Source organism: Oncorhynchus mykiss, chromosome 22, assembly GCF_057628025.1.
Source record: "Oncorhynchus mykiss isolate SJ-2025 chromosome 22, ASM5762802v1, whole genome shotgun sequence".
Lineage (NCBI taxonomy): Eukaryota > Metazoa > Chordata > Actinopteri > Salmoniformes > Salmonidae > Oncorhynchus > Oncorhynchus mykiss.
In genome coordinates, this window is record NC_143043.1 from 31,736,672 (window position 1) to 31,748,718 (window position 12,047).

At 40.4% G+C, this 12,047-nt stretch overlaps 1 protein-coding gene across 2 annotated transcripts in view; it reads left to right on the plus strand.

Annotated features, from left to right (window-relative positions):
• Window positions 1-12,017, plus strand: part of LOC110501647 (F-box-like/WD repeat-containing protein TBL1X) — a 32,846-nt gene extending 20,829 nt beyond the window's left edge. For both annotated transcript variants that reach the window (XM_021579350.3, XM_090215845.1), the window contains exons 6-15: window positions 5,016-5,157; window positions 5,290-5,353; window positions 5,462-5,559; window positions 6,606-6,666; window positions 6,777-6,898; window positions 7,111-7,185; window positions 7,326-7,453; window positions 8,415-8,580; window positions 8,772-8,873; window positions 9,949-12,017. In XM_021579350.3, coding sequence (XP_021435025.1) covers window positions 5,016-5,157; window positions 5,290-5,353; window positions 5,462-5,559; window positions 6,606-6,666; window positions 6,777-6,898; window positions 7,111-7,185; window positions 7,326-7,453; window positions 8,415-8,580; window positions 8,772-8,873; window positions 9,949-9,975 — 985 coding nt within the window. In that variant the 3' untranslated portion in view covers window positions 9,976-12,017. The remainder of the gene's footprint in view (window positions 1-5,015; window positions 5,158-5,289; window positions 5,354-5,461; window positions 5,560-6,605; window positions 6,667-6,776; window positions 6,899-7,110; window positions 7,186-7,325; window positions 7,454-8,414; window positions 8,581-8,771; window positions 8,874-9,948) is intronic.
• The last annotated feature ends 30 nt before the right edge of the window (window positions 12,018-12,047 follow it).

Below are 12,047 nucleotides of genomic sequence, written 5' to 3' on the forward strand. Positions count from 1 at the left end.
TTTCTCCTCCAAACATAACGATGGTCATTATGGCCAAACAGTTGTATTTTTGTTTCATCAGACCAGAGGACATTTCTCCAAAATGTACGATCTTTGTCCCCATGTACAGTTGCAAACTGTAGTCTGGCTTTTTTATGGCGGTTTTGGAGCAGTGGCTTCTTCCTTGCTGAGCGGCCTTTCAGGTTATGTCGATATAGGACTCGTTTTACTGTGGATGTAGATCATTTTGTACCTGTTTCCTCCAGCATCTTCACAAGGTTCTTTGCAGTTGTTCTGGGATTGATTTGCACTTTTCGCACCAAGTACGTTCATCTCTAGGAGACAGAGAGCGGTATGACGGCTGTGTGGTCCCATGGTGTTTATACTTGCGTACTATTGTTTGTACAGATGAACGTGGTATCTTCAGGCGTTTGGAAATTGCTTAGAAGGATGAATCTACAATTATTATTTTTTGGCTGATTTCTTTTGATTTTCCCATGATGTCAAGCAAAGAGGCACTGAGTTTGAAGTTAGGCCTTGAAATACATCCACAGGTACACCCCCAATTGACTCAAATTATGTCAATTAGCTTATCAGAAGCTTCTAAAGCAATGACATCATTTTCTGGAATTTTCCAAGCTGTTTAAAGGCACAGTCAGCTTAATGTACGCAAACTTCTGACCCACTGGAATTGTGATACAGTGAATTATAAGTGAAATAATATGTATTCAAACAATTGTTGAAAAAATTACTTGTGTCATGCACACAGTAGATGTCCTAACCGACTTGCCAAAACTATAGTTTGTTTAATAAGAAATTTGTAGAGTGGTTGAAAAAATGAGTTTTAATGACTCCAACCTAAGTGTATGTAAACTTCCGACTTCAACTGTACATTACCAATCAAAAGTTTGGAAACACCTTCTCATTCAAGGGTGTTTCCTTATTTTTTGTATATTCTCTACATTGTACAATAATAGTGAAGACATAAACTATGAAATAAACAAATATGGAATCATGTAAAATGAGTTGTGATGAAATGAAAAAAATCTAAATATATTTAAGATTCTTCAAAGTAGCCACCCTTTGCCTTGATGACAGCTTTGCACACTCTTGGCATTCTCTCAACCAACTTCACCTGGAATGCTTTTCCAACAGTCTTGAAGGAGTTCCCACATATGCTGAGCACTTGTTGACTGCTTTTCCTTCACTCTGCAGTCCAACTCATCCCACACCATCTCAATTGGATTTAGGTCGGGTGATTGTGGAGGCCAGGTCATCTGATGCAGCACTCCATCACTCTCCTTATTGGTAAAATAGCCCTTACTCAGCCTGGAGATGTGTTGGGTAATTGTCCTGTTGAGAAACAAATTATAGTCCCACTAAGCGCAAACCTGATGGGATGGCGTATCGCTGCAGAATGCTGTGCTAGCCATACTGGTTAAGTGTGCCTTGAATTTGAAATAAATCACAGACAGTGTCACCAGCAAAGGACCCCCACACCATAACACCTCCTTCTCCATGCTTCGCGGTGGAAACCACACATGTGGAGGTCATCCGTTCACCTACTCTGCGTCTCACAAATACACGGCGGTTGGAACCAAAAATCTTATATTTGGACTCATCAGACCAAAGGACAGATTTCCACCAGTCTAATGTCCATTGCTCTTGTTTCTTGGTCCAAGCAAGTCTCTTTTTCTTATTGGTGTCCTTTAGTAGTGGTTCATTTGCAGCAATTCGACCACGAAGGCCTGATTCACTCAGTCTCCTCTGAACAGTTGCTGTTGAGATTAGAGGTCGTCCGATTAATTGGAATGGCCGATTAATTAGGGCCGATTTAAAGTTTTCATAACAATCGGAAATCGGTAATTTATTTTTTATTTGTATACCTTTTATTTAACTAGGCAAGTCAGTTAAGAACACATTCTTATTTTCAATGACTGCCTAGGAACTGTGGGTTAACTGCCTTGTTCAGGGGCAGAACGACAGATTTTCACCTTGTCAGCTCATGGGTTCCAATCTTGCAACTGCACAGTTAACTAGTTCAACGCTCTAACCATTGCACTCCACGAGTAGCCTGCCTGTTACGCGAATGCAGTAGAAGCCAAGGTAAATTGCTAGCTAGCATTAAACTTATCTTATAAAAAACAATCAATCATAATCACTAGTTATAACTACTACTCCAGTTTAGCAGGCAATATTAACCAGGTGAAATTGTGCCATTTCTCTTGCGTTCATTGCACGCAGAGTCAGGGTATATGCAACAGTTTGGGCTGCCTGGCTCATTGCGAACTAATTTGCCAGAATTTTACGTAATTATGACATACATTGAAGGTTGTGCAATGTAACAAGAATATTTAGACTTAGGGATGCCACCCGTTAGAAAAAATACTGAACGGTTCCGTATTTCACTGAAATAATAAACGTTTTGTTTTCGAAAGGATAGTTTCCGGATTCGATCATATTAATGACCAAAGGCTCGTATTTCTGTGTGTTATTATGTTATAATTAAGTCTGATTTGATAGAGCAGTCTGACTGAGCAGCAGCAGGCCCGTAATCATTCATTCAAACAGCACTTTCGTGCGTTTTGCCAGCAGCTCTTCGCAAGCACAGTGCTGTTTATGACTTCAAGCCTATCAGCCTAATGGCTGGTGTAACCAATGTGAAATGGCTAGCTAGTTAGCTGGGTGTGCGCTAATACTGTTTCAAACGTCACTCGCTTTTAGATTTGGAGTAGTTATTCCCCTTGCGCTGCGGCTTTTGTGGAGCGATGGGTAACGATGCTTCGAGTGTGGCTGTTGTCGATGTGTTCCTGGTTCGAGCCCAGGTAGGGGCGAGGAGGGGGGAAGCTATACTGTTACACTGGCAATACTATAGTGCCTATAAGAACATCCAATAGTCAAAGGTATATGAAATACAAATGGTATAGAGAGAAATAGTCCTATAAATACTATATTAACTACAACCTAAAACCTCTTACCTTGGAATATTGAAGTCTCATGTTAAAAGGAACCACCAACTTTCATATGTTCTCATGTTCTGAGCAAGGAACTTAACCGTTAGCTTTTTTACATGGCACATATTTTTATATGGCACATATTACTTTCTTCTCCAACACTTTGTTTTTGCATTATTTAAATCAAATTGAACATGTTTCATTATTTATTTGAGGCTAAATTGATTTCATTGATGTTTTATATTAAGTTAAAATAAGTATTGTTGTAATTGTCATTATTACAAATTTAAAAAACGGCCGATTAATCGGTATCGGCTTTTTCGGTCCTCCATTTTCGGTCCTCCAATAATCGGTATCGGCGTTGAAAAATCATAATCGGTCGACCTCTAGTTGAGATGTTTGTTACTTGAACTCCGAAGCATTTATTTGGGCTGCCATCAGAGGTGCAGTTAACTCAACTCAAATGAACTTATCCTTAGGAGCAGAGGTTACTCTGGGTCTTCCTTTCCTGTGGAAGTCCTCATTAGAGCCTGTTTCATCATAGCACTTGATGTTTTCTGCGACTGCACTTGAAGAAACTTTCAAAGTTCTCAAAATTTTCCAGATTGACTGACCTTCATGTCTTGGAAGTAATGATGGACTGTCGTTTTTTGTTGCTTATTTGAGCTGTTGCCATAATATGGACTTGGTCTTTTACTAAAAAGGGCTATCTTCTGTATACCATCCCTACCTCGTCACAACACAACAGATTGGCTCAAACGCATTAAGAAGGAAAGAAATTCCACAAATTAACTTTTACATGGCACACCTGTTAATTGAATGCATTCCAGGTGACTACCTCATGAAGCTGGTTGAGAGAATGTGAAGTGTGCAAAGTTGTCATCAAGGCAAAGGGTGGCTACTTTGAAGAGCCTCACATATTTAATACATGTTAATTTGTTTAACACTTTTTTGATTACTACATGATTCCATATGTGTTTTTTCATATGTTTGATGTCTTTGCTATAATTCTACAATGTAGAAAATAGTAGGTGTGTCCAAAATCTTGTGTGTGTATATATACTGTATGTGTGTAATATATATATATATATATTGTTGTGTGTGTGTATGTATGTATGTATAAAACATACATGGTTTGACATTTTCTCAAAATAAGCTTTGTTGCACAAAATTAATAGTCATTACACTGCATTTCAAACAGTCTGGAATAATCTGATGAATTCGGGGCTTGTAAAATTATACCTAGACCAAATATAAGCCTTCAACCATAAGACCGACTAATTATTTTATCAAAATAGTTTCACCTGCTTTTTTTGCAATAATCACTGATCTGGCTTTCAAGTCTGTCTATGAATATATAACCAAAACCATGAAAACTAACACAGGTCTCTTAAACAATATTTCAGACTCGAACCCTCTGCTAATTAGTTGCCAGCTAATGTTTATATTTCAAGTCTAGCCAACTTGGATATTTTTTGCCTGCTAACAAGGTACTGTAGAACAGTTGAACTGTTATGAATACACCCTCCTGGCCATCTCTAAAACTTATGAACTACAGCTGGTTCACTTTGTTTAGATGTTGAAATCAAGTGGCCTACATCGATAAAAAAAATATGCTTATTTCTCAGAATGAGAACAAGTTGCCAATTTTTATGCTCATGGCACATTTATAAAACAGACAGCTAGCATGTAACCATCTGAGGCTAAAATGCTGCTAGCAGTATGTGGTACCGCAATGCTGCACGCGACAAACTGAGCATCTATTTTCCACAATCTTGTTCATTGATACTCCCGTCGAGTAGGGTCTGCTCTGTTCTAAATTTCCGGAGTTGAAGACATAAAAATAGTATCGTTACAAAGGTTAAGTTATCCTCTATTACAGTAAATTAATGTTGAAACTGCTTGTTGTCATAGAGGAAAAAGTGATCTTTCATCTCTTTGTTTTGAGTGGCAGGGGGAGGGACTGGGTCAGTGCTGGGTTGAGCTTCTCTGGGACTTGGGAGGCTAGAGCGACACACACACACTGCCGCACACACACTATGTATTGAATTTTTCTTCTATATTCTATCTGTTTGTGTCTAGGTCGGGAGACTCGACAGCCCGGATCTGGAACCTTATTGAGAACAGTAACAGCAGCTCCACCCAGCTGGTGCTCAGACACTGCATCAGGGAGGGGGGCCAGGACGTCCCCAGCAACAAAGACGTCACCTCACTAGACTGGAATGTGAGTTCTCAGTGGTCCATTCCATCCACGTCTACTGTATCTATTCTTACTTGACTGAAATGGTCTGGAACAGAACATTAGAAGCCATCTACACTGAGGACAGTTCACTAACAGTTCTGTTTTACCCCACAGAGCGATGGGACACTCTTAGCAACCGGATCCTATGATGGATTTGCAAGGATATGGACAAAAGATGGTACGCTGAGTTTTGTAGCTTTTTAATTCAATTAAACAACCGTGCCCAATGCCCATTCTGAATCATACTGTTATCTGTGCAAATGCATTAAACTCTTGTCTTTCACAGGTAATCTGGCGAGCACCTTGGGCCAACATAAAGGACCCATATTTGCACTGAAGTGGAACAAGAAAGGGAACTGTATCCTCAGTGCTGGTGTAGATAAGGTATTTTTGATTGAATGCATCATGTCACTCATGTAGCAATCAATTAATATTAGTTCAAGAATGCTGACTGAATTGTTTTGTATAGCGCCCAACAAGGTTCCTTCAAATGTCTTTGGGCACTGAGCAAATTTCAGTTCTGATGAGAGCTAACTTGAACGTTGTGAAAATTCTGTGCGCGTGAACCCTGAGGCTGTACCCGCTGTAATTTACTGTTTTAACAGTGACCAAGTAGACTACTGTGGCCATTTGATCATAATGTAGTCCTACCAGAGTGGCCTACCATCAAACAATGGAAAAAAATGCATCCCATAACATTTTAACATGGAAATGGCTGTTCTATCGTTCAGCCTACAGCAGCAGCCAATGTGTGGTGTTCAATGTAGGCCTACATTCCATGAGACTTTTGAAAGAAACATGCAGGGCTTGACATTAACCTGTGTATCCACTTGTCCTTCAGACAAGGAGGTGACAACATTTTGTTGTGTTTGATACAAGAAACCCATACCGTTATTACAGAGATAACAGACAAATGCTGCTACCCTCTGCCTATTGGTTACTTAGCTTATTTAAGCCTGCCCCTTTTAAGAGATATAAAAAGGCTCTTTACCTGAATCGCTTTTCTACGATGGCTAGAAATGTTAACGCTTTGTGCTCTTGTAGGAAGCAACCACTCCCACATTTCTTACTACAAATGAGTTATAACTGGACTAATAACTCACCAACCAGCAAAAAATATTTTGCATAGTTTGTTTTTCATACTAAGTCTTGCGAAGTTTGTTTTGTTTCAGTACTATGCATTGAAAGTGGCTATTATTGATTTGGTTCGATCACAATTCCCACAGTAAAGGGAAACATTGATAGTGTTAACTAACGGGGAAAACTCAAGAAGGTTTAGTGAAGTTCAATCTCATGCTTCTATGCACAGGCTGATATTTCTTCTGCGCGGCAGTCCCGGGGTAACTACGTGCACAGCTTAGAGGGAACATTGCCGCCCAATTGTCAAGAGTTTGTACTGCATTTTCTATGTATCTATTGTCATTTTCCAGACGACAATCATTTGGGACGCACACACAGGAGAGGCTAAGCAGCAGTTCCCCTTCCACTCAGGTAAGCCCCCTGTGTCCCGAACAGAAAGATGTAGGACTTCAGCTTCCCGGCTGATGTGAGTTAACCCTTTGCGAACCCTCCTGTCCCTGTGTGTTGCCTCCTACCCACAGCTCCAGCCCTGGACGTGGACTGGCAAAACAACACAACATTTGCCTCCTGCAGCACAGACATGTGCATCCACGTGTGTCGACTGGGCAGCGACCGGCCGCTCAAGACCTACCAGGGCCACACGGTAAACAAACACACAGCGTCTGTGTTCTAACCTCTACATCTCACACTACTGAGGACATAGTCAGACTTAAGATTTCTCTACTGAATGTGTTTTCCCCAACTTTTGTACTTCTGCAAAGTAAACAAGATTATTTTGTGACTAGTGGTAGGAAGAGCAGGATGTCTTGTGTTGGTCCTCTGAGTCTACATGATATCTGCCCATGTGTGTTTCAGAATGAAGTCAACGCTATTAAGTGGGACCCGTCAGGGATGCTACTAGCCTCCTGCTCTGATGACATGACTTTAAAGGTAATGCCAGTGCTGCTACTTCAGGCAAGATTCTGGACACACAATGAATTTCACCTCTTTCCTATGACCATGATCTATATGTCAATATAAGAATGTAATGATTACATAGTGAGTTTAAAGTGTGCTGTGCTCTTCCCCAGATCTGGAGTATGAAGCAGGACTCATGTGTCCATGATCTCCAGGCCCACAGTAAAGAGATCTACACTATCAAGTGGAGCCCCACCGGCCCAGGCACCAGCAACCCCAACGCCAACATCATGCTGGCTAGGTGGGACACACACACACAGCTCCTAAGCTTGTTTTGGGACAACGTTGTGATTTATTAGTTGAAAATGGGCAGTGTGTGTGCCAGTGAAAGGGTCTCTTGTCAAAAAGTGTCCCAGACATCCTCCCAGGTCTAATAACTGTCAGTCGTTGAGGGACATAAAGCCGATGACCCAGACATGAATGCATGTGTAAATGTCACAGTTCAAATAGCAGAGGTATTTACAACCTGTACTGGCGTCCCCTGGGATGGGTCTATATTTCATTCTTGACGTAAAACTGCCATTAATGCTATGACTTGTGAGGAACTTGATAGTTATCTGAGGTAAATGCGGCTATTGTACACCGAGATACAGCTCCTGTCTGATCCTGTGATTTATTTGGTTCTTTCCGAACTTATTTTTTAATTTAGTTTTTATCTCCATCTTTTCCTTTGTCTTTGTAAAGTGAGATTTGCAACTTAGCCAGGTTGACTTACACTACCTAATAATAACATTTTGATGAGAAAGTGTTAATGAAAGTCTGCTTCTCTTTTCATTAACACTTGCTTTCAACCGTGTCTCTCCTTTTGTGGTGACAGATATTCACACCATCACCATTTCACTGATCTTACAAAATCACACATCTTGTTTTGGCTCTGTGAATCAGCATTTTGAAATAGAATTTGTGTCGACCACCAAAGCAAACTTATTGACATGTTTCTTACATTTCATATCCTTCTGTAGTGTTGTTGTCAATCTAAAGCTGGAAAAACTACCCGGCTGCTACTTTGTCATTAAGGTGTTAAATCGCCTGTCAAACCCTGTAAATTAACATTCGTAAGGAAAGACCAATGATGGCTTATTGATATTAACATAAACTTAAAGTTAGAGCTTTCATGTATTTCAGTTACAGTATGTCTTTGCATGTTGTAGATGGCAGTTAGTAGATGGAGAACTGACCATGTGCTATGTTGTACCCCTTAGTGCCTCGTTTGACTCAACTGTGCGTCTGTGGGATGTGGAGCGAGGTGTGTGTATCCACACCCTGACCAAACACCAGGAGCCCGTCTACAGTGTGGCCTTCAGCCCTGACGGGAAGCACTTGGCCAGCGGCTCCTTCGACAAGTGTGTCCACATCTGGAACACCATGGTGAGTCACCCAGGAGATTATACCAGCTTAAAACAGGTTATAGCAGCTTACAACAGTTAGTTACTTGGTCATGGAAAACCCCTGGCCCCAATGCATTACCCAGACAGTGAGATCAGTGATGTTGTAAGGTCGAGCAGGCAACTATGGCCATCTAGCAGTCCTCACCAGAGTTGGTTGTGTTGTGGTTGCAGACTGGAGCCTTGGTGCATAGCTACAGGGGGACCGGAGGGATTTTCGAGGTGTGCTGGAACAGCACAGGAGACAAAGTTGGTGCTAGCGCTTCAGATGGATCAGTAAGTTGTCATATTTTAGTTGAGTTGGATTATAATTTGTGTTTCAAGCTGTATATCATTTGTAATGAGATGTTTTCTTTCATTTATGCAAGCACTGTTTATTTTATTTCACCTTTATTTAACCAGGTAGGCAAGTTGAGAACAAGTTCTCATTTACAATTGTGACCTGGCCAAGATAAAGCAAAGCAGTTCGACACATACAACGACACAGAGTTACACATGGAGTAAAACAAACATACAGTCAATAATACAGTATAAACAAGTCTATATACGATGTGAGCAAATGAGGTGAGATAAGGGAGATAAAGGCAAAAAAAGGCCATGGTGGCAAAGTAAATACAATATAGCAAGTAAAACACTGGAATGGTAGATTTGCAGTAGAAGAATGTGCTAAGTAGATATAAAAATAATGGGGTGCAAAGGAGCAAAATAAAAAATAAATACAAAAATGAGCAAAATAAATAAATAAATAAATAAAATACAGTAGGGAAAGAGGTTGTTGTTTGGGCTAAATTATATGTGGGCTATGTACAGGTGCAGTAATCTGTGAGCTGCTCTGTCAATCACACGTTTCTAGATGTTAAAGGGATACTTCGGGATTTTGGCAATGAGGCTCTTTATCTACTTCCCCAAGGTCAGATTAACTTGTGGATACCATTTTATGTCTCTTGTGTCCAGTATGAAGGAAGTTAAAGTTCATTTCGTGAGCCAATGCTAACTAGCTTTAGCGCAATTACTGGAAGTCTATGAGCATCTACTAGCATTCTAGCAGATACCCAATGACTTCCAGTCATTGTGCTAACGGTAGTTAGCAATTGTGCTAGCACCAGTTAGCAACTTCCTTCAAACTGTACGCAGAGACATCAAAATGGTATCTACGAGTTCATCTGACTGGGGAAGTAGATAAATTGCCTCATTTGCAAAATCCCAAAGTATCCCTTTTAACCAAAGTGAATAAAAGCTAAGCCCCTAATGCTTTAGTCTGGGGACCAATGCTTTCAGAAGTGCATGGAGAGGAACCAAAATAATCCGAAGCATAATATGTATTATTAATCATGTTATCTTTGCCCTCCAGGTATGTGTTCTTGATCTCAGAAAATAGCATCCTGGCAGTGACTTTGAAGTTGGACCCTGCCATCAGCAAACACTCTCATAGCTCAAAGCAGGCCTGGCAACATGGAGGACATCCTCATAGGGCGGACACAGGAGACATTTTAACAACCACAAACTACTTAATGGCAGAGGCAATCCTCAGTTTGTGGATTTGTGTCTCCTGTTTAAGACCACAAAGAACATTTCCTGGGTTAATTAACATACTGGACGAAATCCATTTTTTTTTGTTCAGCCATGTTTTAAAAGGTGCCTAAAAGGTGCCCTGCTGTTATCTGGCTATGGTCTGAATCATGAGGAAGAGGGTTTGAATAGGAAGAGGTGTGAGGAGAGACAGACTGGTGTTTTGGGTGTGTTTGACATGAAATTGTGAGAGAAAGGTTGTGTTTTAGAACCTATCTAAGCACATGTTAGCCCTATGGTGTCCTGAGTTGAGAAACAATATGGGAGACATGAGGAGAGTGACATTGTTATTGCTGCACTGGCATTCTCAAATTATGTGATGTTTAAATTGTCCTCAGTGGAGAATAGTTCCTGTTTAAACAGTACTTCTTGCAGGTTTTTCACAAACGGACTTCTGAAAGTCCGAGTTAAAAAAGGTGCCGCTATGCGGTAGTTCTGTGCTCGCATTTAATAACATCAAGGTCAACCAAAATCACCAAACTGCCAAGTTTAACTTCTCTAAGTTTGAATGACATTTAATTCACTTTAAAAAGAAAATATGCAAAAAGCGTGGTTTATAAGCATATATTCTCCCTTCTGGATGTACATTTAATGAATGTAAAGATATGTAAATTAGAAAAATACACAGACTTATATACTGTGTATATATGTTTATATTCAGTACACTTTAACGTAATCTTCTAGACGCTCAATACTGGCTTGAGCTATCACATCTTTTCTTTGCTGATACTCGGTTACAAGACCCTGATTCAATTTAATGCACGTCAGATAGATGTTTCTTTTGTTACCATGTATGTTATTTTATTCTGACAATTATGTGTGTATCAGGTTGGTGTGTTAAGTCAGGTGGTGCTGAAGTGGACTGTAGTCATTTCACTGATGGCTCTTTACACTTTAAGCCATGGAGATCTGTGCCTCAACGTAACTGAATGGACCATGGGTAATGATGAATGGGATAAAGATGGGATGTTACATTCTGTAGGCTCTACCTGTTTTGTCGGGGTTACCCCTGGCTCAGGTCTGGGATGTGAAACAGGACCTGTCTGTATTCAGCCCTAATGACAACCATTGAAATGGAAATCAGAACAGACAGAGAGCATGCTGATTGAGAAGGAGAGGATGCTGTGAACATTTGTATTGTGTTGTCTTAATGTTGCTTTAGTAGCAGTGTCATCACTAGTCATCTACTGAGCTTTTCTTACAGTACTCCTTTGTTTGGCAGGGTGATCGTTCTGGTGGAAACCCAAGTTACACGCTGACTGATCAACCAGGCTCTGATTGGTCAAATGGAAGTCCTACTGTAGCTTCTAAGCTGTGATTGGTTGAGTTGGGTTGAGGTCCCGACATTGCCACCGCCTGATCTAATTGGTCAGATTGGACTTATTTGACTTGCCTGTATGATGGATTTAGCTTTGTGTGCAGTATGTCTACTTGTACTTATCGTGGTCTAACGTGACAGTCTTTTCAAACTAACAAGCCACCAATTTGAGAATGCCTTTTTCTGGTCCATTCTTTCAGTCAAGCTCATTTTCAGAAGGTAGGCTCAGCTTTTGTTTGGATTTGTGCTGAAAGAGGAAGGCCAGCATTTTATTTCATTTTTTTTATATATATAAATAATCCGGCGTTAATGTTTTTTTGCTGAGAGCCAATATTGTCTGTGTCAGACTGAGAATCGGGCTATGGTTGGTGGCCATCTTGGCATGTTGAGAAGCCCAGTGTGGAATAAAATGCTGTGACTGACAGCGATCTCTCTCCTACCCCAGTCTAGGATATGGTCATCTGTTTCCAAGACTAAACAATGAATTCACACTCAATGTCTCAAATAAATCACTCTATTTTGATATGAGAAAACACTGCGTCCGTTTCTTGTATTGTTGGGTT